Source organism: Colletes gigas, unplaced genomic scaffold (genome assembly GCF_013123115.1).
Source record: "Colletes gigas isolate AHSC1104 unplaced genomic scaffold, ASM1312311v1 Colletes_gigas_Sc00010, whole genome shotgun sequence".
NCBI lineage: Eukaryota > Metazoa > Arthropoda > Insecta > Hymenoptera > Colletidae > Colletes > Colletes gigas.
In genome coordinates, this window is record NW_025106639.1 from 3,639,312 (window position 1) to 3,666,258 (window position 26,947).

General features: G+C 40.9%; 4 protein-coding genes across 19 annotated transcripts; 2 read left to right on the top strand and 2 right to left on the bottom strand.

The window, feature by feature from the left end:
- Nucleotides 1–381: 381 nt before the first annotated feature.
- Nucleotides 382–4,091, bottom strand: LOC122397684 (FYVE, RhoGEF and PH domain-containing protein 4-like). The gene is made up of 7 exons (XM_043397005.1): nucleotides 3,558–4,091; nucleotides 2,981–3,444; nucleotides 2,199–2,911; nucleotides 1,865–2,070; nucleotides 1,298–1,663; nucleotides 703–1,154; nucleotides 382–631 (listed from the first exon to the last, which is right to left on the bottom strand). Exons 2-7 carry the CDS (start codon nucleotides 3,331–3,333, stop codon nucleotides 526–528), a joined length of 2,196 nt encoding a protein of 731 aa, XP_043252940.1. The 5' UTR covers nucleotides 3,334–3,444; nucleotides 3,558–4,091; the 3' UTR covers nucleotides 382–525.
- A 1,271-nt stretch (nucleotides 4,092–5,362) lies between these two features.
- On the top strand, nucleotides 5,363–9,698 carry LOC122397687 (zinc finger protein 76-like). Of its 6 annotated transcripts, none has more exons than XM_043397012.1 (8): nucleotides 5,363–5,562; nucleotides 6,291–6,473; nucleotides 6,564–6,741; nucleotides 6,839–7,209; nucleotides 7,396–7,665; nucleotides 7,748–7,939; nucleotides 8,025–8,435; nucleotides 8,658–9,698. In XM_043397012.1, the coding sequence occupies exons 2-8, from the start codon at nucleotides 6,399–6,401 to the stop codon at nucleotides 8,754–8,756; spliced, it is 1,596 nt and encodes a 531-aa protein (XP_043252947.1). In that variant the 5' UTR covers nucleotides 5,363–5,562; nucleotides 6,291–6,398; the 3' UTR covers nucleotides 8,757–9,698. The 6 variants fall into 6 exon arrangements, with proteins under 6 accessions (XP_043252947.1, XP_043252946.1, XP_043252950.1 ...); XM_043397011.1 differs by having other exon boundaries at nucleotides 6,295–6,473; XM_043397015.1 differs by having other exon boundaries at nucleotides 6,379–6,473.
- An 825-nt stretch (nucleotides 9,699–10,523) lies between these two features.
- Nucleotides 10,524–22,558, top strand: LOC122397850 (open rectifier potassium channel protein 1). Of its 7 annotated transcripts, none has more exons than XM_043397295.1 (9): nucleotides 10,524–11,133; nucleotides 11,577–11,715; nucleotides 13,800–14,407; nucleotides 17,527–17,703; nucleotides 17,955–18,332; nucleotides 19,210–19,472; nucleotides 19,584–19,748; nucleotides 20,082–21,263; nucleotides 21,740–22,558. In XM_043397295.1, exons 3-9 carry the CDS (start codon nucleotides 14,266–14,268, stop codon nucleotides 22,544–22,546), a joined length of 3,114 nt encoding a protein of 1,037 aa, XP_043253230.1. In that variant the 5' UTR covers nucleotides 10,524–11,133; nucleotides 11,577–11,715; nucleotides 13,800–14,265; the 3' UTR covers nucleotides 22,547–22,558. The 7 variants fall into 7 exon arrangements, with proteins under 7 accessions (XP_043253230.1, XP_043253229.1, XP_043253231.1 ...); XM_043397296.1 differs by lacking the exons at nucleotides 10,524–11,133; nucleotides 11,577–11,715 and adding an exon at nucleotides 13,223–13,473 and having other exon boundaries at nucleotides 13,800–13,968; nucleotides 14,217–14,407; XM_043397292.1 differs by lacking the exons at nucleotides 10,524–11,133; nucleotides 11,577–11,715 and adding an exon at nucleotides 13,223–13,473 and having other exon boundaries at nucleotides 13,800–13,955; nucleotides 14,217–14,407.
- Nucleotides 22,559–22,916: 358 nt separating this feature from the next.
- Nucleotides 22,917–26,235, bottom strand: LOC122397852 (histidine--tRNA ligase, cytoplasmic). Of its 5 annotated transcripts, none has more exons than XM_043397297.1 (6): nucleotides 25,741–26,235; nucleotides 25,064–25,375; nucleotides 24,381–24,590; nucleotides 24,079–24,300; nucleotides 23,477–23,978; nucleotides 22,917–23,412 (listed from the first exon to the last, which is right to left on the bottom strand). In XM_043397297.1, the coding sequence occupies exons 1-6, from the start codon at nucleotides 25,834–25,836 to the stop codon at nucleotides 22,940–22,942; spliced, it is 1,815 nt and encodes a 604-aa protein (XP_043253232.1). In that variant the 5' UTR covers nucleotides 25,837–26,235; the 3' UTR covers nucleotides 22,917–22,939. The 5 variants fall into 5 exon arrangements, with proteins under 5 accessions (XP_043253232.1, XP_043253234.1, XP_043253236.1 ...); XM_043397299.1 differs by lacking the exon at nucleotides 25,064–25,375 and adding an exon at nucleotides 24,728–24,876 and having other exon boundaries at nucleotides 25,741–26,232; XM_043397301.1 differs by lacking the exon at nucleotides 25,741–26,235 and adding an exon at nucleotides 24,728–24,876 and having other exon boundaries at nucleotides 25,064–25,194.
- Nucleotides 26,236–26,947: the final 712 nt, after the last annotated feature.

Below are 26,947 nucleotides of genomic sequence, written 5' to 3' on the forward strand. Positions count from 1 at the left end.
AACCCTTGTTTCAATTTGTGGTGGATACAAAGTCAATTAGGTTACTTCTTCGCTTACTATTCTCCTGTCTCGACTACGGAGCGATAAGTCGAAGTTTGTTCGTCGGAGAAATGGATTAGACAAAAAAAAAAAAAGTACATTGCATTGCTTGTTTTGGTACATTTGAAAACAGGATAACTTCCCGACTCGGGAAACAATTACTGGAAAATCTTTTCAGGAAAAGGGCACACGATATTGTTGTACATTCGTGTAAATATATGTACATATATATATATATATATTTTAAATATACTATAACAAAACAGTACAAAATACAACAAGCGTTTTGGCAGTGTAATCATTATGGAATTGACCACAATACACCAATAACAATTTGCCTATGTGTGTTTGTATATTATATAACATAAGTTAACGTCATTTTCATATAATGATTATCTACCAACGATTATCTTCTCGCGCTCTGATCTTATACGGTTACTATAGTAAAAAATTGATTCACGTCATGGGTAAAATTGTAAAAATTCTTTATCGGGCCTCGACGATCAATTGGCAGTTTTGTGCGTCTTCGTTCTCCACTGTTTCGAACGACGGTAGTTCCGCTTTAGTAGCTAAATGTAGAGCGTGGAACCATCTAAAAATTTTGACGTGCCTTGTAAAATAGTGAACGATATGATATACATGTATGAAAACAATGTAACCCACTTCAGCTTATCTTCTTCCGACGATGCTTGTAAATAATAACTTTTCCTGGAATGATGCATCTTAATGGCCTTGGGTCTATCTTTAGAACTTAAAGGATCCTCGTCGGATAATTGAATACCATCCGTAACAATAAAACCAGGCATAGGAGTCGCTGTCAGAGCCATACTTTCGGATTCAGATTTAAATGTGTATAAGACGAAATCGACACGCAACGCGAACCATCGGCGTATCCAAGGTTTACTTGGCTGAGTCTTTAACATAAGATATCCGGATATAACGGAGGATGCACTTGCCGAGATTTGCAACAAACTTGGTACCGGTCCGGACGGAGACGACGAAGACGATGATTTGGAAAGCGGTTGCGTTAACGTAGCGTAACATAGACGACAAACTCTCATGTTTTTATTATCTTCGAACAATAACTTTTGATTTGAACATTTACCGCAAATTACCTGCGCAACAAATAAAAGTAAAACAACATGAAAATCCGGGAAACAATATTCCCGTGCGTTTACGTGTCATTTGCAAATTCGTTATTTTCTAATATCATTTTCATTTCGATCCTTACGAAGCAGTGCCAATAAGCGGTACTCACTATTCCACAAGCTCTGCACTTGTGTTTTCTCTTCATTACAGAAAAAATTACATCGCACATCATGCACTTGGTTACGTCTTCCGTTTTCACATCAAGCGTTTTAACGTTTACAGTTTTCAGGCTTGCTTTTCTTCTCATAATCTCTTGCATAGTGTCGCAAAGTGCATCGAGCCACGCTGCCTTCTCCTCGGCCGAATGCGTGTACAGTTCGACGCTCTTGTCTTCGTCTCTAATGTAAAAAGTGTTCGCTGTTTCTAAATTGTCGCCCTCCATTACTTGCAAATTTTCGACCATGAATTTCGCTCTCAATCGGTACAATGGTCCAGGTATCAGTCTTATCGAACAAAGTAATAATAAATCGCTAAACTGAAAATCGGGAAAAATAAAGGAAATTTTTAGCACTAAAGCCTAGTGGAAGTAACGACAGATGATTAATTATTTTTACGTGATTGTGTTTACGTACATACATGCATAGCGTATTCCGTGTACGTACAAAGGTCGTGTCTACGTACACACGCGTGTACTTAAGCAATCGTACAGGTATTTGTGCTACAGTTATATACGTACCAAAAACAAGTGCCTCTCCTGGTGATCGCCGCTCCTCGCTGAAATCTTAACAATACGACCCTCTTTTACAAGTTCCCGCGTAGCACTGACTAGATCCGTTGTATCGTATATGCTCTCTTGTATCTCAAGAAGCTTTTTGAACTTGTCGATTTTCTTCATTGCGTCGTTCGTGTGATTAGCAGCGGTAGATACTAATTCCAATGCCTCTACGAGAAAGAAAGCCGTGTCTGTTCGTTTGATTCTACTACGGACATCTATTTAAACGTTTAAATAGAAGCCAGTCCTCGCTAGATGCGCGTTACTTTACGTGGAAGTAACTCCGAATGGTCCTTACTTTTAGCGTCCTCGTAATCAGCATTTCCTTTCGCGAGGTTTTTCAGGTAATCTTTCAGAAGAAGCTCGTACCTTGGTAATCTTTGTATAGGGCTCAACATATGATGGGACAAAGACAATTTGGCACACTCGTCCAATTTTTGAATGTCGTTAATAATTGCAGCAAATCTGGCGACTTTGACTTGCAGCGTTTGTATCAAATTCATGGCATAATCAAAGTTCTTTACATATTCTGTGTACATCTTCAAAAACGGTGCAAAATTCTTCATGATATCTCCGATCCTAGGATCCGATTCCCAGTTTTGTATTCTTTCTTGTAGCTGGGGCAATAGGAAGTCGTTGTGGAATTTGTAAATCGATTTGATATTCGAAAACATGTGTTGTACTGTTTCTGGAGGGAACATTGGATGCGCTCTGTTCTCTTGATCGACTCGAAATTGAAATACTTGATCGATCAATCTTAGAATATTAACGTAATTTTTTTCCGTAAACAACAGTTCTTCGACAACTTGACGTGCCTTTTTCTTTTTAGAATTCGAACACTGTACGCTACTATTCGATTTTATTTCGAACGCCGAATCAACGTGATCCGCGACTATCGCAGAATCCGTCTCCGACGATTTCGTGCCCTCGAACTCTTCTTCGCTCTCCGATTCGCTTATCGTGTACGAATCTTCAGCGTATCGGCGGGAGTTCCTCTCGGCAGCTAAATATCTGTAAACGTTTCAAATATATTATACTGTCGCGTCGATTAGCGCAAACCATGCTGCAAGTAGAACTTACCTACTACTTCTATACTCTAGTACGCTATGTGCCACACAAACGAATGGCACTTTTGTAGAATTTTCCTCATTCACACTGATATCAACACTATCTGTTGTATTTCCAGTAGACATAACAAATGGCCGAAATCGCGAGAAACCACCGAAGGTGGCAATTCTGCGAAACGAAAGCCCATTGTACCCCTCTGGCTCTTTACCATCTACTGTTGTGTCAGAATGACCACATGTAGTGCCTATGGAATTTTTATCTTTACATTCTGTTGTACTTAAGATTTCAGATTCATTGTCTTCTACATTAACTTCTAATTTGGTATAAAAGGTGCTATTAGACGTTTGTGTCTTTGAACCAAACATCTTAAACAAAAGATGTTTGCCTTCTTGTATCCGATCTTATTATTGTATGTTAAGAACAGCCTCACTGCCCAAAATGAGATATCTATCGATTGGCTTCCTTGCATCCTATGCCTGAAATCATTAATCAATGAAATACTCGACTATAATTGCTTTGCAAATTAAAAAGTTATCCAATGGTAATAAATTCATAATGCTTCTGTATAAAAAACGAAACAAAAAGGTACCTGTTTTCGATTTAATCATCATTTCACTTGCCAGATACATTACACAACTAATGTACATACACGGACTGACTGTTTTCACTTGCTTATAACAAAAGACAGTGTCAGTTAACAGCAATCAAACGTGTGCAAATACCAATGCTTGTACATACATACATGCACTTGATGGGTATGTACACCATTATACGTTTTTACATGTAGTGGACACGAATAACACTGTCAGCCCTATTACGCAGCTCTCTGCAAATTTCTATGCAATTAAATACTATGACGTGTTTTGGTAAAATATCCGAAGTCGACGGAGACAAGTTTACGTCAGATTGCACGTACGGTATAATATTTTTAGTTTTCTATTCGCTATATCTAATACGCGTGTCTTAACTCTGTATCAAAAGAAAAGTGATATCTTATCAACGACTATTGACGGATATTAACGGATATTAAATAAAGAAAAATAAATTTATCTATTGTCTCCGTAACTTCGGTCGACGTTGATTGACGTTGACCTCCTTATGATTAATAAATATAGGCTAACAGAGTATAGCGCCCGACCACACATAACTCGAATGCACCTTTAAATCAACGACGTAAACCCCACCTATGCCCATATATAATACATAAAATGTGTACCATTTGTACCCTATATCCCTTAATTCTTGCCGTTTGAGGGGAATACATCCCCTTCTCTTTTCTGTATGTATACATTTAGTTAAAAAGTAAATATAGAAGTGCTGCTTCGACCTTGTACGTATAAACTCACTAATATTATTAGCTTCTAGAATATTACGCAAGAGGCCTTAGAAACACTAAAATAAAAGGAAACGTCCACGATAATCCAAGAAAAAGAATTAATCGTCAGGAATAACTACGAAAACCTCTTGAGACTATACTGTTAAAGAAAAACCAAATATACAGATACAAAGTTCATTTATTTATCATCTTTCTGCTAAGATTAGAAGATTAGAAGATTGGAAGATTAGATTGAATTGGTCAATTCAAACATTCAAGTGAAATCACGTTAGATCATTTTTTAGTAAAGGTCCCTATAGTAAGTATACGGTCGCCATTTTAGATTGTACACCAATGAGATTCAACTAGGGGTTTAATACCGGTATCATTTTCATGTTAGCGAAACTATACCAAAATAAAATATCGTTGGAGTCACCAATGTCCTTTTACCAATCAGAAGACTTTGCATCTTGCGATAGATTCATGTAGGTAGTTAACGAATGCATATTTCAAGCAATATTTTCAAAGAATAAGGCATTTGTTTCAATTAGATACAGAGTCGTATTAAATAAATATCGAGTACATCGGAATTGACTAATAGGAAACAAGATTTAGCATATATGAGAGGACTGTTCAGAAAAGAGTTGTAGGGGACACTAGAGACATTTCCCTAGCACCTAGGGAAAGTCACTAGATGGAGCTGGTGTGGCAGCCGTGTAGAGCGCCACTCTACGCCAGTTGGAATAAAGCTCTGAGACAAGGAACACGTGTCGTACTGATATTCCCGTTATCCCTACGCATCCCTATAGTGGTGACCCCGACGTGATCCACTATAGGGATGCGTAGGGATAACGGGAATATCAGTACGACACGTGTTCCTTGTCTCAGAGCTTTATTCCAACTGGCGTAGCGTGGCGCTCTACACGGCTGCCACACCAACTCCATCTAGTGACTTTCCCTAGGTGCTAGGGAAATGTCTCTAGTGTCCCCTACAGAGTCGTATACGTTCCAATGAGAATGCCGGGTATCCAACAGCGATAGAAACTACAGTTCTATAAAAAAAAACCAGTAGCCTGGAAACACTAAAATTGTCAAAAAGAAACCAAACATAAATCGAGAACTGTAAAAAATGTACAATTATATTAAGATTGTACAAAGAAACGTGTAACAATACTTCGCAGCAATCTCACGCAGGAGAAGGCTATCGATCACGTCTTTTTCACTTCATAATGTTGCTGCGAAGAAAAAGTTCATGCTCGTCGAAATCGATTACCTAATGGTGCGTACAAGTGATATAGTATTTTCACGCTACTGCAATTTAGCGAATACTGTTTTCATATTATTCGGTACACGTTACCCGTCAAGAGATTTGGCGGGTGTACGAGTTTATGGGTAATATTTCCCAAGATTCTTTGGCACTGAGTCGTGAGGCTGCGCGAAACGCCGAGAATTGAATTTGTTGTACAAGAGGGAAAGAGAAAGAAACGCGAAAATAGAAACAAAAGACATTCGAATTTTGTATAAATTTTGCTCGACGCGGTCTTGCTGTCGTAATTAATTTAGCCCCATGTTCGTGATGCATGTTTATTCGAGCCAGCAACAAAAATGGCGACCGTCTCATCTTTCCTCACGATTTCGCGCGCTTCGTTATTCGATTTGCTCTTTTCGGTTTATTACTGCCTGATCGCTATCGCTACCTTTGTTGCTGTCACCGCGATAGTTAAATGTAACACCTGGCTTGCTTTTAGACATCGTCATTGGCGGTATATCATTACCGCCATGTAAATATTGACTCGCGTTTCATGTTACGATCGTTGCGAATTTGCGAGGGAACTTGATCCAACAAGTCGGTGGTTCCCTGTTGATTGATTATAATCATTCCTTCAAATGTTCGTACCGTGAAAAACCTGCGCAAACAACCGATTTCGCCGGTAATACTAATCCGGTGTAACAGCGTGCGAATCTTCGATGCATCGGAAACGAATCGTTGATAAACCCTATTTTAAGACAGATGCTTACCTGCGGACACGAAACTAAGACACAAAATAATGACGTGGATCATCGGCGATCATCGCGAAACATTGTTTGTTCGCAGCTCTGGATTTGTAACAAAATATGTCGACACAAGGCTCAGAGCTTTCGAGTTGCCTCGTGACTCGAGATGTCGAAGCCATGTCCGACGAGACGCAGGTAACATACTCTTTAGCTTGCAAATTCAACGAATTTTGTTTAACTACAGGTCTGCTCACTAAACCCTGTTCCCTATTGTTTGTTCTACAGGGAAATCGCGTGGATATATTGGAGTGCCTATCAGTCCTAATTAATGAAAACCACACTGAGAATGGTCGAACAGAAGAGTTAATATTAGACGAGCAGTTGTTGGGTGGCACAACATTGACGGCAGTGACATTACTCGATGGAACACAGGCATTTGTTGCAAATACTTTCAATGACAATGGTAAGAGACATTGTCTATAAGACTAATAGAACATTGAAACTTTTGCCTTATTATTTTCATACTCTGTACTAATATTTTGTATTCCTTCAATGTTTAGAGATGGATTCAAAGGGACAAGCAACATTTGAATTGGAGAATGGAGACACTATCTTATTGAGGGATGTATCAGAGTTTACCGATGGTAAACCGCTTCAATTGGAGCTAGATCCGACAACCTTGATCCAAACTCACAATGGCACCATAGAGAATATGGGAAGCACCTATCCAAGGGTGGAATTTATCGATGGTACTGCCTATATGGTGACTGGTCACCTTGACGTTGGCAAAGATTTGTGGGAAATCGACAGTAGTAAATTGAAAAAAAAGGACTCTAAAATCTTGCTAAACAAACTATCTGCCTCGAGGATCAGGCATCCTTGTCCGAGGGAGGGTTGTTCCAAAGTCTACAGCACTCCTCATCATCTTAAGGTGAAGGTCGTTTATGATAGTACAAGTCAGATCTGTTCATGCTTATTCAAGACTGTTGCAAAATTTTATCTATATGGACGAAGGTTTATTTTGGTTTAAAGTTTATAATCGTGGTCAGGTCTGATCGAATGTTTTACGATGTTAGTACTTTGCTAAGTTGGGTATAAAACGGTACCGTTGTATTAGGTGCACGAACGATCCCACACTGGTCAACGACCATATCGATGCACACATCCTAAATGTAAAAAAAATTTTTCGACGGGCTACAGTTTGAAGGCGCATTTGCGCACGCACACGGGAGAGAAACCCTACAAATGCCCGAACGAAACATGCGAGAAAAGTTTTAAAACTTCCGGGGATTTGTTGAAACATATTCGAACGCACACAGGAGAACGTCCCTTTTTGTGCCCGTTCGATGGTTGTGGCCGTTCTTTTACAACCAGTAATATTAGAAAGGTAAGGAACGAGTAGAACTTGATAAAATTAGTAGGTCGGCCATTGGAAAAGTATAATATATATAATCTTGTGTATGACACAGGTTCACGTTAGAACGCACACCGGTGAACGTCCTTACAAATGTACGCAACCTAAATGCGGGAAGGCTTTTGCCAGCGCGACGAATTACAAAAATCACATACGGATACATTCTGGCGAGAAACCTTACGTTTGTTCGATCGAAAATTGTGGTAGAAGGTTTACCGAATATTCTAGTCTTCATAAACATCATCTCGTGAGTACCGAGTCGTGATTAATAATAAAAAGTATTGATAATACTCGTTTCGTTTTCTATCTAGATAGGTTATTTTTATTTCTAGGTTCATACACAGCAGCGCCCGTTCGAATGTAAAGTCTGTTTCAGAAGATACAGGCAGAGCAGCACTCTTATAATGCACAAAAGAACGGCTCATGCTTTAGTCGATAACGATGATCATGTTGATGTTTTTTTTCAAGAATCTATACCAGAGTCTTCTAGTCGTGGCAAAGACAGGCGGAAGACGAATATTATACGAGACAACGGCAGTTCTCCGCTAAAGGTAACCGATAGAATACATCGTAATATACACGAGGAACGTTTCCCGAAAACATTCCTTTTCACGCCCCTGTTATGGAAGATTACAGAAAAAGATAGACAGATACAGATTCATTCCAAAGCGATTGATGATTTAAACGACAACGAAACGCAGATTCTACTGGTTGGCGATCCTTCGCAAATCGCAGCGTTACAGGTCAGTCAAGTTCAGTTTTTTTTGTTCCTTCAATTCGCTCTATAACAACACTGGCCAACACGAATGTCCACTGGACGAACCTTGGACACAGCAAAATACGACGTTAATGGATAATTATATATTTATATATAAATATTTATTAACGTTTTTATTTGTTGGACACTATAAGCTTTATGCGATAGTAATAACTCAGGCCATCTTCGGTGTTCATTATGTTCACAGAAGATCGAGTTAAATGGTGGGTTCGACGAACCTGGCATCGATACTTCGTTCGAAGAATTAAATATAAAGATCGAAGACATAGAGCTTGGATGGAATTAATATTTCTTCGATGGCACAAACTCAGAACGTTGAACAAAGAGTTGAGTTATCATTTTACGAAACGCGATTATGTCTGAACTAATTTTCTGATTCTATCGGCACGAATTATTTAGGTAACGTTTCGGTGTCGTAGATTGACACGTTCAATGCATTACCCGTATCGTGTTTCATTCAGAGTTGGGCGTCAATCGTCATTCGTTATTTTGATTAAATTTTGCCTAACACCGATCTCGTTCCGTGCGAGCCATACTTTTATAAACCTTCGTTACACGCTAAGAAGATGTATCTGAAGTTTTTCTACTATTTTTATCGAAGTTTAGAGACTGCAACCGAAGAGTTCACGTTCCTATTTTCCCTCTTAACGAAAGTTATGAAAGTGCAGTACGGAGTGTGACCGATCCGTGCCGTAAAATATGAAAGATCACGAGAACAGCCATCGCAGTGTACGTGTTAACGACAATTCAACTTTCTTGAATTTTCGGTGACGAGTGGAGAGATTTTTATGTTTATTATACGTAAAACAGAAAGATCGTTTCGTTTATTTTTTTAGAAAAGAAAAAAAAGATGCACACGAACAAGCATTTCATGTTTACAATTTGTACATAAAGCAACTACAGTTTTTTGATTGAGTTTTTTTTTTACAGTTAGGCTAAACGTCTCGTTGCACACATATATTCATTCCGTATTTCGCGTTTTCATTCCTGTTTTCATCCTATTTTTGTTGCGTGCCGAACCGTTCCGTTCCATCGCTTTAGATTTACGTTTCGTCGATTTTTGTTCGAACCATGCCGCTGTCGTCGATCGATACTACCGCGAGGAAAACTTTAATTTTAGTTCACGTCGCGGCATACGATGCCGCGAGAGAAGGGCATATAAAAGTTATAGAGAAATTATGAAGTTTGTGATAATATATCTTTTCAGTAAATAATACAATAATCTTATACGGTGCGAACGTGTTGTTTGTTAAAAAATATTGGTCCTGCGAAACTTTGTACCACCTATTTATCAACAATTTGCGTACCGGTATTATTAGTAAAAGAACGAAGATCGCCGATGAGACCCAATAAGAAGTTGATCGTTTCTTCTTTAAAAGGAAGACGACGTGTAAATCATCGGCAAATAACATGGCTATACTGGAGGATCGTGACAAGAAAGAAGTACAAATTGTTATTAGCACGGGTTTACTAACCAAACAACTTTATTAACATCTCGATCCACCGGCTTGAGATTTTTCGAGACGTTATTATTGTTAAGTCCGCGCTGCGTTACATCGAATATCGGTTTCGTGCGCGATTCGACGATATAACTCACATGTATTCTAGAACCGGTGATTTTGTATTTGTCTGATCGTTTTCATCGCGATAGTCGCGGCAAAATTAACTTCCGCGCTCGAGTACGCGTACCTCGACTGTTCCGTTCGAAAACTAAAATCGTATGCTTTTTATTTTTCCGTAAAGTTGTTAACCTTGACACGTACTCCGTGCTCGTACGAAATACCTCCTAGCAAGGGTCGTTGGAAATTACTTCCGAAAGTAGTACGCGCATACAAGCAGCCTTTCCGAGCAGATCTTGTTTCTCGTTCTCCCACCAGCGAAGAGGTTTTCGGATGCGATTGCCAACTAGTCCACGTTCGGACGAGTCGGCTTGCACGGATAAAAGTCGCGGGCACCGTCTAGTTCAAACCGATTTTTTAACGACTCGACGTTCAAGGTACATCAATCGGTCGATACGAAAGAGATTCGTCATCGAAAGATCGAACGTAACGTAGTTTGTCAAGTATCATCCTCGAGACCGTAAAAGTTTGCTCGTTGGATAACATGGAAAAGAAGCATTGCGAAGCGTACGTACTTGCTCCAACACGGGTGTGTCAACGTTCAGATTCTGACAGACGTGTATGAGTTTAACGTTTAATTCGTCATTCGCGGACGACCCAATTATTCAGTTCACAGTCGTTGTACATTGGTTTACGTACCTACGTTTCGTCGTGTCCCGTATTACGATTTGTATCGCGTTCGTTTTACGTGTTTCTCCTTCTTTTTATTTTTTTCTTTTTTTTTGCGGCATTTTTACGCAGCTACAATTACGCGCGTAATATTTTCGAGAATCCGCGACCGCGTCTGTCGTCTCGTTAAATTATTATCCGAGAAATTCGCGCGTAAATGTTTAATCGAGGACACCCGACGATGGTAATAGCAAAAGTGAACACTTCAAGAACAAAGAGTTAATTGGAATAGCAAACTACAAGGGAAAGGCGAAGGATGCGCGAAGATGCGCACATACGTACGCGGAGAGAAACTTTGACCGAGGAGATATCAGCGGTGAAACCGTATTTGGGTTTTCGAGGCACAGTCGAAGGCGTCTTCATCCCCATCGTGCGGTACGTATTCTCCCGTTTGTGGTTCGTTGATTCAGACGATCGAAATCGTTTTGGTATCTTATTGCTTTACTTCCGATAGCTTATTATCGAAGGCACTTTGCACTTGTTGCTATCGTGGCCCGTTAATCCGCGTTTATTCGGTATCTGTTTGAAAGTCGTCTCGATGTGTAAAGAAGATAAGCTACTGTAATCTGCGGGATCTCTACGAAAGGAAGCTACGCGAGTATTCAAAGGCAGATCAGCCGATCGTAATAGCATCCCCGCAGCATCGTTTCTTCGATCGTTTCCCCCTCACATTTCAGAACGATGGAATTGCTCGTGACATCGTTGCATTAGCAAAGAAATCGTTGGGTCCAGTTAGAGCGACGATCGTCCGTGTCGTAGATAAATTAGGCCTGATTCTACGAGCTCGGTTAACCAGAGAAATATTTTACTTGTTCCAGATACCGAGTCCCTTTAACGATCCTCAAATATCCGATGGTACCATAAGCCAAACGAACTCATTTTGGTCCAAGAGCCAATTTATTCTTTGCTACCGTGTCCCTGGTCATCGATGTCTAATCAGAATATGAATAAAACCTGGTATGAAAGTGATCGAGAACTCTTTTTAAGAAATTTTATTTTTGTATCGATTTTATTCTAATTAGAATCTTTAATGTAATATGTAAAAGTATGAGGAATATGATTAGCTTATGTCATACTAGTCGTTATTATGCACTAATTATAATGCAGGAAACGGTGATAAAGCTACGATAAGTTAAAAGCACGTTAGTTCCTTTCACTGTTGAAATTAGATTAGATTAAAAATTCTTTTTACGAATATGATATCGTTTTTACCGACATGCGTATATTTTTATTGCTCAGTCCGTCGAATCTTGAGTTATGAAAATCGAAGAAAGGTGTTCATCGGTTAATCTTGATCTTCCAGACGTTTTGCTGTACTTCATTATCGAGCAAAGTTGTTTACATAAATGTATGCTCCATAACGTAGATAGTCCGTGTGAACAAAATTTCGTATAATAAAAAAAGATTAGAAAATTGTGAACAAATCAAGCCCGTCGTAAATTATTTCGTATTACTATAAGCGACTGTTACTTGCTTTACTCGCTGGCGGTATTAGCGACAATATGGTCAAAATCTCAAATCTAGTCCATTATACGCGATGTAGCCGAACGTGGACGGTCACAGTAGGGGAAAATTGTTAAAATCGTTCCACTTAAGATATTTTATCTTTTACCTTTCATTTGCTACCACTTTGTGCGTAAATTAATCTCGGAAATTCTAGTTTGATCTTTAAGACTCTATACGCGATATGTTAAATCGTTTATCAAGAATTAATCAATTTCGTATAAGCCGTTTTATAATATAGTCTAAAAGTCAAGAAGAGAAATTACTATACCACGTCATGTTTTATCAAAAGCTTACATAAATTTTAAATTTAATTTCCTCAACTTCCTCGCGACTGAATAGGAGTCTAATATTCATCTTGATTAACAGTTGTTAACTACTTGCACCGCTAAATTATACTTTTACACGGTAACGATATAATCAAAGAGGTGATTTAGGCGATTTAGGCGACTGTGAGTTAGGTAATTCTTTCGTAGCTATCGTTTTCGATCAAAATGACGCCTAGTTTTTTGGAACATAGTTTTGCTTCTACGAAAGCCTATGGATTAGCAAATATAAATGTTCTTCTTCTTCTTCTACTTCTTTTCGGTGCGATACTGGCACTATCAGCTTCGTAGTAACACCATTTATCTAAATATAAATGTTCTTCCAGCGATCAGGGATCTCAAAACGTATCGTTATAATTTCGAGAAACAAGGAAGCGATGCGTAAAGAAATTTCGAGAACTTTTTAGCCCGAAGTCGCTTATAAGTTCTGAGAATGGATCGCTTCCCGATGCGATAGACGGGTATAAAACGCAAAAAGTAGACCGCTGCGAAGGAAATATAAATCGATGATTCACGGGCACAACAGAAACGAACGTGTATTCTCTTGGACGATAAATCATCGGTGCGATCGATCTTGTCCTTCGATCTTTCAACCGACAGAATATATTGCGCTCTGCTAAGTACACCGTGCGAGTTACGTAAAGAGCATTGCCGAAGGGAACATTTTTGTCGCCAATTGCGCGGTAACAGCGAAAATTGTTGTCACGCGCCTAAGAGGGACGTCCCTAAGTCCGTCATTGACCATCGAAACGATCGGTGTATCGCCTCCAACGGCGCGTACGTGAAAAAAACGCTGGACGTAATCGCCGGCTACCGCCTTTGACAAAACCACCTTTGTCTAGAGCATTCTCTTTCATTAGGGTCGTGTCATCTCCCGTTTCAACCGGTAAGAATTGAAAATTGGCCCGCGTTCTTGACTCATTGTTGCGCGCGTTTTCCTTAAACGCGGCCGAACCTATCACGCGATCAGTCCTCCGTGTCCAACTGTCCGAGCGTTCGTTAGTTTATCTGGCTCGTCTATCTGTCTATTTAGCTCGTTTGCCTGCGTGCCTCGAGAAACGCACAAATAACACGATCGTCGCCATCGAACGGTTTAAACATCCTCCAGTTCCTTTCCCGCGAACCAAATATCAATTTTCGATCGAAGAGATCTCTCACCCCATCGGTGAGCGTTGATAAACTTGTCTGACGTTTGTACCTTCTTCTTTGCAGGGTACACGGAGATTCCAGGCGTCCAGCGATGAAAATGGAACCGATCGAACACTGAAAGCGCAAAGCATCGATCGTGTTTATCGATCATGGCCGGTTCCCGACACTTAAAATCGTATCGGATATCTGACGGAGCCAGAGTCGACGAGGGAGAAGAAGGTGATTTCTGAAGGTCGCGAAATCAGAGTCTAAAGAATTATCACGCGATAATGGCTCATCGTCGTGGTCTACTTGACCGTCCGTAATCTGCTTTTAGTGTTGTGGTAGTAAGAATCGCGGCGTATCCGTCGATCCAAGCCGCTCGCGGCTTCGTTGTTCCGTCGCGTTCGGTCGGTTGGACCAAGTACGGGATAAGTAGCATCCAGAAGCGTGGAGTCGCGATGATACGCGACGGGAAACCGCGTTCCTTTCACGTCGCAGGTCTTCGCCGTTGCTCCTGACGTCGGCCCCCGGAGTCTGCAACCAAAGAATGTCGAAGAAACAATGGATGGTCCTGCTGATGCTGTTCTTGACTTACTTGCTGCTAGGTGCCTCCATTTTCTACCATATCGAGAGCCGTCTGGAGATCGAGCGCGTCGAGAAGGCCAAACAGGAACGCATCGAGATCAACGGTGAGCGCACACCGGGCCCCCCGTTAAACTGTCTTCCCGTTCATTCAGTAAATCGTTATTCGAGATACCCATCTCTTAATCCTTTAATTGCGATCCGTTGTTAACGATCGATCAACGAATTCGCCGTGCCGGACACCGCGATAAAGATACGCGATGGAAGCGACGATACTAAGTCGTTGACTTTCTTTCGTTGGCCGTTAAATCTTTCGTCGTATCTGTTCGATCAAATATTTGCCGCTGCATCGTCGGGACGACGGGTCATTTTGTAAACTGAGAGGGATGGAAAAACAAATTTTTGCTTGCTGGCCCCGTTACGGAATAGCAAAAGAATAGAATCAGATTTGGAGAATAAAGGGGACTAAAGATGTTTTAAAGCTAGTCTAAATGTAATAGCTGTGTATATTTTAATTTGCTATCTCTGGTATAGAAACATCGTTTTTCTGTTTTTGGGAGCGCGTTTTAAAGAGATTGGGAAACCATTGCGACGATAGTGCCGTCGAAATAGCGTCGATCGTTACAAAAGCGATTATTTGCGAAACGGTCTCGCCCAGCCACTCCTAAAACGTATTTATCCGGGGAATTAATCGCTACTGGCCCCAAACGTTTCCTCCTTCGCGTACGTGTTCCAAAACTGTGTTGAGGATCAGATTTACGACGGTCATGGTACTCCGTAACAGTCGCCGGTTTTGATCCTCGTGGAAGGAATACGGAATACGGAATACGGTTGCAAGGAAATTGATCAATCCTTGTTGCTCCATGTAACTTAACTGTTTTATTTTTGCGTCACTGTACAGTATTTGCCAAAATCTTCGATCTTAGCCAAAAGAATTAGTTTCCCCTGGACTTGCCCTGCCATCGGAGAAGTATGTTTATCGGTGTTTATTGTTCGTAATCGTTATCGTCGAAATTATATTACCGCAGATGTGTTTCCTCGAATCAGAGTCGATAAGTAATCGGAGTCTCTACAATTCGAGCGACGTAGGTGGCCATTTTACTTTAACGGATGGAATGCTTCGCCCTGGAAACCATAGTTTTGTACGAACGTCCAGTCGTGATAGAAAACTATCAGTCCGTTGCACGGACGTAAATAAAGTATTGGCAATTTAGAGCAGGCGGTCGATATAATTGATAAATAAATACGTGGCGATAAGATTCTTTGGATAACACTAATCCGAAAGTAGATACGTGTGATTTAAACGTCACATTCAACGGTGGCACACGATGCAGAGCGAACAAAGTTTCGAACGTGGGAGCGTCGATTGTAGATTAGGGTGAACTTCAGTGATTGTCCTTTTTTATCAAAATTTAATCATTTCTGTACTCTGCATTATATTCAACATTTTAAAAGAAACCAGCTTGAAGTGCACGTTTTATCATCTATTGTTATTATCAGCAGAAACACTAGTTATAAATCGCTATACTGGAATTAATATAACAAATCAGAGGAAAACAATAATGTATCTCGGGATGCAATGATAAAAGATATTTTTAATTGAAGTCTGTGATTAACGTGTTTTTATTTGCGTTCGGATAACGCTGCAATTTGTAAAATGAATCGCTCGTCCTCTTCGCTTCCATTCGACCAATTATCCTCTCGCATTAATTTAACATCCAGTTTTGCAATACCGTTCGCAACTTCTACTTTGAAATTTCGTATCATTTTACTTCCACGGAGGAAACATTATTTTCCGGCTTGTTATTAAGATCCTGAGTCACGAATATTTCACTTTCAATATTAATATGATTATCAAAAATGATAATGTTGCGTTTTCGGATGTCACATGCCATAAATGACTACATCATTTCTTAACCGGTTTCAGATCTTGATAAGCGACCGTAGATACTGGAGCTTAAATCCATGCTTGGATTATAAATTAGTTAGAAATATACGTATCCTCGTATGTGAGATCCACTTGAGCGATGAATTGGGGACGCACGAAAAGAAGTTCATGTAAACCCATGTCCTATTCGACCTTGTTCCTGAATTATAGCCATTTTTGTACTCCAGTGGTACTTGTTTACCTTCGCAGGATGTGCTCAAAACGACTACCTTCGGCCCAAATACGCAGAGTGTTTTCCAAGGGCATAATTGCAAATTATAACTACGGAGCGCCTCCTATATGTAATTCAATTATTCCAGCATCGACGAAGGTGTTATAAAAATAAAAATCTAGCCACAAGGCCTGTCCATCTGTTAGAAAATCGTTCGTCCAAGAAGTGTATGGCTCTTCGACTGAAATGGAACGGTGCACTGTCATACATAAACCATATGCGACGTACACCTAATGGAACTTCTTCCAATAACTCGTACGACTGACTACTCAAGAAATTGACGTGAGATTGACTGGTTAATCACTCATTAAAGGAAACAAGGAGTTATCGAACGTTGTCCGCAAGCTTAGGAAAATCACTTACATCCGTCAAGTTTGTGATTAAAAATAATTATAACTCGGAAACAACGTCAAAGGAGACATATAAAACCTTGTCCAAGCTTTTTCACGTATCTCCATTTCTAGTATAGTGATTCTATCTTATCGATACCGATTGATGTCTTATTTACAGTAATGATTTTAGGGAGTCGACACCTGCGCGAATATTTTTACTTTCCATAGATTATTAAAAGGCACTCGTAATATTTGGCGATTGATAACTTACACAGTTACCATTAAAGAAAAATTCCGACTTTGACCAACTCTCTGTTAGCTCATGAACGATTCGTACACGGCTCTTTTGCTTATTGATCAAAGCGTACTATTAAAGATCTCAGATGCTAGAATTTAATACAAATGCTTGCTCCGCTATGTAATATAATACAAGAATATATCCTCGGTTAAAAAATCACAAATAATTGTACGTTGCTGTTTGTATACTCTGCGTCCGTGGTTCTAATTTCTAACTCGACGGCCAAGGGCTGTGCCCATCAGTGACCCTTCTTCGTCGGTCATACAAGATCACGTTGGCGCGTGTCGCGTGCAAATGACTAAATTACAACTGATGCAATTATCGTGCACCACGTATTAGCTGAATGAAATGCAACTCCCCACGTTTTGCCCCACTTTCCCCTACACAGAAAGGAACACCAGCGTCTTGTAACCTTTTACGTTCGTTATTTTTTTCAGCGTTGCTTCACACGCACTACGTGCCCAGCAATGTCCACAGTTATGACGAGATACTAAAAAAATTGACGCGATACTGTGGAAAGTCGGTCTACAATTACACAGAGGACGAGATGGACCCTCTGAAATGGGACTTTTACAACAGCTTTTATTTCGCCTACACCGTCGTCAGCACTATAGGTATTTATCGACGATTAGCTTAGTATTTGTTAAAATTTTAACGCATCAAAATTGAGAAGTCTCAAGATTCTGTTATCAAAAAATAATTTACTGTTCAGAGAATTATATTTACATGTGTTTGATGTGCTAAAGATCGTAAAGACTTCCGTTAACCACTGTATCGTCGTTGATGGGCGCAAAAGAAAATGGCGGGAGCGATTCCAAAGTTGGAAACGTGGAATGTTCGATTTTCGGGATAATTGTTTCTTCAGGTTACGGGAACTTGGCCCCCACGAACATACTGAGCCGGATCTTGATGATATTTTACGGCGTGGTAGGCATACCTATAAACGGGATTTTGCTGACGCAGTTGGGAGAATTCTTTAGCCACGTGTTCGTCAAAGCGCATCAAAAGTACAAATCGTACAAGCACGGCCGCAACGATTATCATCCGAGAAAATTGACCACGTTCGAGACGAGGAAACTCGGCCTCGCCGCGCAGATCTTCGTTTACCTGACGCCCGGATTCGTCATGTTCATATTTTTCCCGGCGTTTCTTTTCTCCCATTACGAGGGCTGGAGTTACGACGAGGCAGTCTATTACGCTTTCGTCACGCTAACGACCATTGGTTTCGGGGACTACGTGGCAGGTAAAAAACATTTAATCACGCTGATTTTCTTTATGAATCTGTTTTAAAACTCTAAGATTTACGAAATATTACGGCAATTTTTTTATTTGCGCAAACCAAGAAGTAATATCATAGAAATTATCTACATACTTGTAACAAACCTTATCACGATAGGGACTATAATATTGCCTATCAGAAGCACTCGAGCATCACATCCTTTATTACAATGGTTTAGAAATTTTTTTAAACTCATTGCACAATCTAAAGGAAGATTAATCTCTTCGAACTTACTGGGCAATTTAGAGCAAATAAATCTGGCACGCTACTCTTAATCCTATATAATTATACGCTTTAACGATAGTAATTACCAAGATATTTGGTCAATGTAGCGGAGCAATAGAATTTTAAGAAATGTGCATTTGAAGTTTCCAACTAGCAATAATTACACCCTAATAGGACTCGATTGGTTACGATATTGCTACTGCAGAGCTAACTGCAATGTACTAATAGATAAATTGTACTTACGGTCATACTCAATCTAATCAGCTATTCTTAGTCAGTAAAGTAACCCCTCGTAGGAATTGATTTTGAGCATTGTCAGGCAGTTTAAACCTCTTTGCTTGATTTGCTCTTGTCACGAGCACCTTCTACTTTAATCGTCTAACTCAGGCCCACGAAAAAGTAGAGAAACATAGTTATAAATAAAAACAAATATTCCCCCGAGAATTCGAAACCATAATCCACCCCTTAAAAAATTAATTAATCGTATGATCTTTTGTACACGCTTATACGAGAATTCCACGTCTCGAAGTAAGTAGAGTCTCCAAGTATTTAATGGCGTAATTGAAAAAAAATTAGCGTGGTTCAGACGCTGAAGAAATTGTTTCGTATTCGACAGGGCAAGACAATAGCAAAGGTAGCGGAGTGTTTTTCATTCTGTACAAAAGCTTCCTGATATGCTGGATCTCCTTTGGATTGGGTTACATCGTTATGATCATGACATTCATCGCCCGCGGTATGCGCAGCAAAAAGATCACGAGAATCGAACGTAAACTGGCGTTAAATTTAAAGCACACGCAGAGTAAAATATGGAACGAATTCAATAAAGAGATAGACTATGTGCGCCGTGTCTTCAATGAACTTCAACTGTCCAAAGTCAAGGTAAAGGAACACATTATTGCGTTTGTCCACGCTTGTTCCAACTAGCAATTTTTTATCCTCAACTCACCTTCCGAAACGAGCGGCTGACATTCGATTTATTTGTTGTTGCAGAGAGTGTACGTGGACGAATGCAATTACGAGGTCCCGCCGGCGAAGTTCCCGCGAAGCAACAGCTTTCCCGACCTTCGTGATTTGCTGCATGGCGCGAAAGGGAACGACAGTATGCGTTACTACAGACCTAGACGTCGCGCCAACAGCGAAGTGGTGCCCACCGAGGTAAGGAATCTGGTCTCGTTAGAGTCGAGAATCTTGTTTACATGTTTTCGAACAAATCAGGACTAGCCTCCAGTCAATTTTACCTAATTTATGCGTATTAAATGTCATTGGGAATGCTACAAAATATAAAGTATAACATTCCTATGCATGGAAAGCTAGCATAGCAGCCAACGTGTCAAAATGTATGCATTGCGGATGTGAAAGTGATTGAGTGTCTGAAAATATCTGTTCCTGTAACGCAAGAGCTTCTATCACAAGAATTCCGTTGAAAAAGTTCCGACCCTTGCTCCTTGATACAAGATTTCCAAGCCGTCTAACGAATGTATTCCATAGGAGGATAAAATGGCGCGCGTGGTCTCGGAGACGGACCTCCAGAGGATCGACAAAACGGCAACCTTCGCGACCCACGCGATGGTTCAGCCGGCAGAGCTCCTGGCGAGATTGGTAAACATTCTTGGCTACATGCCGCCAGCCACCGACGATATCGGAGCCGATGGCTCGAATCAAACCACTTTCATAGAGACGGAAGCCCTCCAGCGCAGCAAAGTCGACGAAAACGTCAAAGACCCGTCGTCGAGAAAGAACTCGATGTTCGCGCCAAGTAACGTCGGGCCAGGCAACTGGGCGATCGGTAACGATCGAATACTGCGCACTCAGCCCCGTTCGAGGGCAGCCAGCGAAATCAGACTGCACGAAACTAAGAACGAGGATCGTCACGTGGACTGGACGTGGTCCGGACCGACGGCCACCAGAAAGATCCGCGAGATGATGAAGGCGCGTACGACCGAAACGTCGGGCAAGGATAATCGCGTCGCCAAGGAGGCCAAGTTCTCCAAGCTTCGTAACTTCTCGCTGGCCAAGTCCGTCCCGAAGGCGTTGATTTCGTCCGCCGCTTGGAAGAATCGTTTCACCTCCAGCACGGAGAAGAAGAGCGCGGAGGCGGAGCGCGAGATCAATAGCAAGGACGCCGCGGAATTGTTCATGGCGGGACTTTCGTCGCCCGAGGACAGACGACGGGACTCGATCTTTGCTTCGACCTCCGAGGGGAATTATTACACGCACACGGGGGCTGGTAACAACGATCCCTCGGAGGCGGAAGGCGGTAATCTGCTCGAGGAAACCAGCTTGGCCGATTTCCTAAGGGCTCTGACGTTGTTGCACGCCAGCGTCGCCACCACCGGCAGCTGGACCGCCGGGGTCACCGACGACGATCCGACTGAGCGAGAATCTCGACCGCGAAGAAAAATGGGCACAGCTTCCCTGTCGCCACCGAAACTTCCCAGCCTTTTCACCTTGTTCTCCCCTCTGCCCGGCTCCACCACGCAGAGCAATCAAAATACCATCACGCAAGAATCAAACGGATCGTCGCTGGCTCAAATCGGTCGGGACGTGAGACGGGGCAGCTTGGCGTTCATCGCTCCTGCGACCGTGAAACCGAGACGATTTTCTCTGAGGCCAGTGGCGACGCCCATCAGCCCCCCAACGCCCCCGAGCAGCGGTTCGCCGTTTCTATCGGTAAGCTTAACTTTCGGTAAACATCACAACATAATGGACACTTCAGCGGGAAAAGAATGAATAAAAACGTCACGTGTAAACACTAGCGTCCACGTTACTCATTTAGATAAGATTTACTATCGTTTACCGTGTAAAGATTTCTACAATCGCTTATTGTATATTTCCAGTTATCAATATCTATACAATATCAGCGCGAAATAAAGATATACTCGCGACAATTTTGGCATTCGGAATAAGTGGCCAGATGTTCTTAAAGAATGTTTAAAAATATTGGACATATTTATAAGTGAAAAAATATCATAAAGAAATATTAATCAAATTCCAATATCTTCGTGTATAACAATATCAAATGTATTTAGATTTATTCGCGTATTACACGATCACACGTTAATCTGATGTTTACGTTTCTTTTAATGCGTAGCAATAATATTTACGCAAAGTAATTGCGTAACGGGGTTAATGATTTCTTTTGCCAGGACTCGCGACGAGTGCCGTATGAAAACAACTCGACGTTTGTGTTCGACTCGCACAAGGAGCCCCTCATTCGAACGGAAGGTGCACCGGGTCTGTCATCGCCGATGGTATCGCAACCACCACCCCCGCCAACCGCAAGCAGTCGACCTTTCCCATTAAGACCCGCTCAGAATCAAGGTGGAATCTCAACGGTAGGAAGCACGACTCCCGTCGTTCCTGCGCTGAAAGCTATACCTCGTTGGAAGGCTGGCATGCTCCAACGGCAAATCGGTCAAAAGAATCTTCGACGTCGGGTCAGGGCCTTCAGTCTGAGCGACGTTCACGTGGACGATCTTAAGGAAAAGACCACAGAGTCCGTTAGTCCATCATCCAATATCTATGCAAAGAGAAACAGTCGCGATATATTACGTAAAAATGATGGTTCGCGCGAGGCCAGCGACGAACCCGCGAGATCTGTCGAGAGTTCAGATCCAAGAGATACTACGAACATTCGATTCGAGGACAAAAGCACTTTGCCGTCGACGGAACGTGCTATGCCATATCCGCGATCGGATGGAAATGGAGGAAAGGAACAATCATTCAAAGATAATCCGCCAGTTACCCGTAACAATGAATATACTCCGTCCGTCATTACCGATATAAAATCGTGGCAACCATTGGTGGAAGTGAAAGTAGAAACTCCCGTTGTGGGTTCTGTTCAAGATTCCGTTTCAAAAATAAATACCGGCGTACCCGGAACGGACTTTCTCGATCTCACGGAACTGAAAATCGAGAAACCCAAGCCAAATTCTAGTTCGAGCGAATCGTGACACAACGCCATTGTTTGAAGGGCACGATGTCGCGACAAGTCTAGACTAATTATGATTAATATAAATATCTTCGTAGCTTTTACGACTTGACAGTGATGTGATTTACAGATTTGGGACGCAAAAACTAACACCATTAACGAAGGAATTGTATTTTTTTGCAATACGATTCCTGAAACCACTCAAATTTTATTCGATCATTCGATACAATAAATTAAGTATAATTTAATTTATAATGGAACGAAACCTTTTTTTCTCCTTCTTGGTGTGTCAGATGAGGGTATCGAATGTGCGAATCAATAAGAAAAAATATGCAGTATATTTTCACAGAAGCATGAAACGGTCACTGTTTGGTATCAAATTAAATGCATAAAATGGGCTAAATTTTTAAGTAATTCATGACTTTTGTAGCCTCTTCCTTATCTCTTCGACCAAAGTTCCACGGGGAATCGGAACCTCCGCTCGAGTCGCAACATCTCTCAACGTAACTTCGCCTCTCGTCAGTTCCCTTTCACCGATTATTATGGCCAACGGTATACCATTCTCTTCGCAGTATTGTAACTGATGGAGTAATTTTACGTTCTTTTTGTAGGACTGTTCGGCTTTCAATCCAGCGGTCCATAGGTCCGATATAATTCTCATTCTTTCTTCGTGCAAATTCTTTTGCGCGCTCGCCACGTACACTTCCGTTTCGTTCGTGCGAGTTTTTAAACCATCGCGGCTCAGTTTTGCTTCCAAGACACTGAAAATGCGCTCGACGCCCAACGATAGACCGACACACGGGACCGTTTTGTTTTTGTTGTCGAACATTCCCACTAAATTATCGTAACGACCACCGCCCGCAACACTGCCAACGCCGACGTCGTCACCTAGAAATAAAATCAAGATCGATTCTATAGATCAGTTTGTCGTTCGATGTCATCATACACTCACCGATTAATATCGCTTCGAAAATTACACCAGTGTAATAGTCGAGTCCTCTGGCAAGACTAAGATCGAACTTCACTTTATCCATTATTTTGTAAATATTACAATATTTGAATAACAGTTCCATTGATTCGAGACCCTTCGCCGCGGACCCGTGTTTCATCAATTCAACGTTATTCCTCAATTCGGCGATCAGTTCCACTCCACCGGTCCGCGACACGTACGTTCCGATATTGTCGGCGCTCGTTTCGTTCAATCCCTTTTCTTCTATCATTTCTTTCCTGACTTCCGACCACGGGCTCTTGTCGAGTTTGTCGATAGACGAGCAAATACTGCGAAACTTATCTTGCGGAACGCCGCAAGCAGCGAATATACCATCTAGCAACAATCTATGGTTAAATTTGATCATGTAAGGCCCTACGTCCAACGATCGTAACGCTTCGCAAATAATAAGGATGCATTCCACATCTGGCATCATCGGATCATACTGACCAGCTATATCAAAATCCTTGAATAGAACAAACGGTAAATTACAGGAACGCGTTAATATACTTACCGCAGTTACACATTTTCAAATAATTATACGCGGTTATCATTACTTCACTTACACATTGATAAAATTCCCTATATCTGCCCTTTGTTGTGGCTGGATTGTCCCTTCTGTACACCTTTGCTATATGGTACCTTTTAATGCTGGAGACCTTTCCCATGGCCAAATACCTAGCAAAGGGTACAGTTAGATCGTATCTAAGGGCCAAAATCTCTCCTCCCTGATCTTTTAAATCGTAGATCAGTTTTGAATCTTCCCCATATTTCCCTGTCAACACATCCTAAGCCAAAAATAATTCAAATTCAATCAATTTTGTTATGTTCATATAATTGTAACCACATAGTTATACTTTATACACACTTTTAATTCAAACACAGGTGTATCTATAGTCTCTGCCCCGTGTTTCTTAAAGACAGAAATTATTTTATCCAAAACCCCCAACCGTAATGCCATTTGTTCTGGTCCATAATCTCTGGTGCCCTTAGGTGTTTTAAGAATAAGCTTGGATGGGGCATTCTTTTCACCCACTTTAGCTTTTAGCTCCAACAATTTGGCGACTTCATCCGCTATCTACGCAAAACAGGAACAACTACAGTTAAATGCAATATGCAAGTGGATTTGAAATCTTTGCCAAAAACACCATAGATTTAGATTGATTTCTCTTCTTGTTATTAGACTAACAGAATGCTTATACGACTTTTGCATACCTTTAGCCCCGAAACCATGGTTGCATGGCAATATTTTCGTACAGCGTGGAAGATATTGGTCCGTGTTGGACGTAACATCGCAAAGGAAGCAGTCATTTTTAAACAACCAGAATGAAAGAGAAAAGTCCGCCTCAATGTTGATTATAAAACTAGCCGAAAGAACAGACAGTACCATGTAAGTAAGCCGACAAGCAAATGCTATAAATTACATTCTATTTGTCTTTGATTTTTTATATCCATAAATAGATATTGTAAAGGCATAAGAAGATAATACCAAACAATTTCCAAAACCAATAATTTATAGCAACTTTGCCTGAGAGCAAACAACTGCCTCACCTTCTCATCAATTGTACTTGAGTCAACAGGGCACAAATTGTGTATGTGATCAACCTTCCTGGACAAGGAAGAAGTAACTTGTCCTTCTGGGTCAGAAAATGCGACACGCTCCGCTCGATCGAAGCTTTGAATATTTATAAACCACCTTTTCAAGTGTGGCCATTTCGAGAGTCGATCGCGAAGGGTAACACAGAAGTCAAACAGTACTGCATCTTTTGTAGTAGGCACCCAACCACAGACATAACTGACATCCGCGAAATCGTGGTTTATGCTTTCCAACTGTGTTTCTATATCCCAAGAATTCGTTAAATCCTAAAGGATGGAAAGCGATGCGACACTGCGATTTTTGTTAAAGGTTAAGATAAATGAAAACTACTAAAGGTATTGTCCGTAGGAAGTCGGCGGATTTGTTCTCTTTCTCAAAAAAGAAAATAATCGCACCAGGAGACAATGAATCGAAGAATAAAATATTGGCTCTTGCAAAAACAAATTAATCGCGAGCAAAATATAGGATTATAACTGTTAGAACAGAGTATCGTATAACGTTAAACTCGGACACGGTGCTGACGAAACTGTGCGTTCCCAGAAGGTGTTGGTTTTCCGCGCGTAATAAGAGATTCGCACGAAAAAAAAACCAAAGTTTACGATTCTCGATGAATAAAAATACTTGGTCGTACCACGGTGTTGTTGCTCTTCGCTGCCTTTAATTTCCGTACGATTTCTCCCTGTTCTTTCACCTGTTCCAGTAGTCTTTCCCTGATTTCGTCAGCCATAGCGCGTGGTTCAATCTTTCTCCGTCAAAGTCCAATTCCAAACGTTTCACGCAACGCGGCATCACTGTACTCTCCGCTAGGTTATGCTGAAGTTATACTCGGATTTACTACGGTCTACTCGCCACACTGGTAATACAATCGCTTATGATTCAACCGTTTACGGTTCCGTGAACACTTTTTAGGAAACGTGGAGATTTACACGATCGCATTGGTGTCTAGACTGTTTCTCGAATGTGCGTTCTACCATCGACAAGGCATACCGCGACCATTTCCTTTTTGCTTGAAATGAATTTTTCGATTTACCGGAGCATTTTTAATACCTATTTTTTCTTCTTCGATTGATTGAAAGAAGAAAACAGTTGAATAAACGTTATACGTGCAAACAAGACAACCAAAATGTTTCGTATTTAGCAATATTATCTCTACGAAGAATAATATTATTACGAGCAGTGGTAAGAAATTGATCGAAATTGATTGGTAGGAAATTGAGCACCCAATAAAGAAGCTGCAATAATAACCATAATATAGTAACAAAAAAGTAGTAGTAACAATAATATACTGGAGAAAGGAGTTTACAAATGTTGCAATGGGTTTGTGTCATATTGAAAACATTGATATGGAAAGAAGTAATATTCGTATCGTGAATAACTATGCGGTGCCTGAACGTTAAAAGAATGTTGTCGTAAAAGATGAATTTTAGTTCTCATTACGTTTCAAAAGTTCGTGGTATAACCAAGGAACAGGGAACGAAGATGTAAATGAAAGTAGTCACGTGAGCACAGTTTATAGCCTATGAACGTGAAAATAAGATGGTTACGTGCATAGATTAATCATCATGGCTATAGCAGTTAGAAATATGTATCTCTCCGATACAACAGAACTGTAGAATAAACAATATGGATAATGAAACGTGTAACAAACTAATTTGCCATCAATCGATTGTCTGGCAACGATGCTTCCATTTGGCGGGATTTCCGATTCAAAATTTGTTGCTCCAGAACCATGCGCCATCTATAATCCAGAACAGTAGTTTTTTGGAACGCCATTTGGTAGTTTAATCCAAATCCGTAGTCAACTCACATGGATTTACGCAAAACTACAGCTGTTTGCC

Excerpts from the sequence above, each read along its gene's own strand:
- LOC122397850 (XM_043397295.1), top strand. The coding sequence starts at position 14,266 with ATGTCGAAGAAACAATGGATGGTCCTGCTGATGCTGTTCTTGACTTAC. Across the intron at positions 14,408-17,526 it reads GGAACGCATCGAGATCAACG|CGTTGCTTCACACGCACTAC; the intron begins GTGAGCGCACAC and ends TATTTTTTTCAG. Across the intron at positions 19,473-19,583 it reads TTCAACTGTCCAAAGTCAAG|AGAGTGTACGTGGACGAATG; the intron begins GTAAAGGAACAC and ends TTGTTGTTGCAG.
- LOC122397687 (XM_043397012.1), top strand. The coding sequence starts at position 6,399 with ATGTCGACACAAGGCTCAGAGCTTTCGAGTTGCCTCGTGACTCGAGAT. Across the intron at positions 7,666-7,747 it reads CAACCAGTAATATTAGAAAG|GTTCACGTTAGAACGCACAC; the intron begins GTAAGGAACGAG and ends TGTATGACACAG. Across the intron at positions 8,436-8,657 it reads CGCAAATCGCAGCGTTACAG|AAGATCGAGTTAAATGGTGG; the intron begins GTCAGTCAAGTT and ends TTATGTTCACAG.
- LOC122397852 (XM_043397297.1), bottom strand. The coding sequence starts at position 25,836 with ATGGCTGACGAAATCAGGGAAAGACTACTGGAACAGGTGAAAGAACAG. Across the intron at positions 24,591-25,063 it reads CAAGTACAATTGATGAGAAG|ATAGCGGATGAAGTCGCCAA; the intron begins GTGAGGCAGTTG and ends TGTTTTGCGTAG. Across the intron at positions 23,413-23,476 it reads TTTCGAAGCGATATTAATCG|GTGACGACGTCGGCGTTGGC; the intron begins GTGAGTGTATGA and ends TTTTATTTCTAG.
- LOC122397684 (XM_043397005.1), bottom strand. The coding sequence starts at position 3,333 with ATGTTTGGTTCAAAGACACAAACGTCTAATAGCACCTTTTATACCAAA. Across the intron at positions 2,912-2,980 it reads CTAGAGTATAGAAGTAGTAG|ATATTTAGCTGCCGAGAGGA; the intron begins GTAAGTTCTACT and ends AAACGTTTACAG. Across the intron at positions 1,155-1,297 it reads AGTGCAGAGCTTGTGGAATA|GTAATTTGCGGTAAATGTTC; the intron begins GTGAGTACCGCT and ends TTTGTTGCGCAG.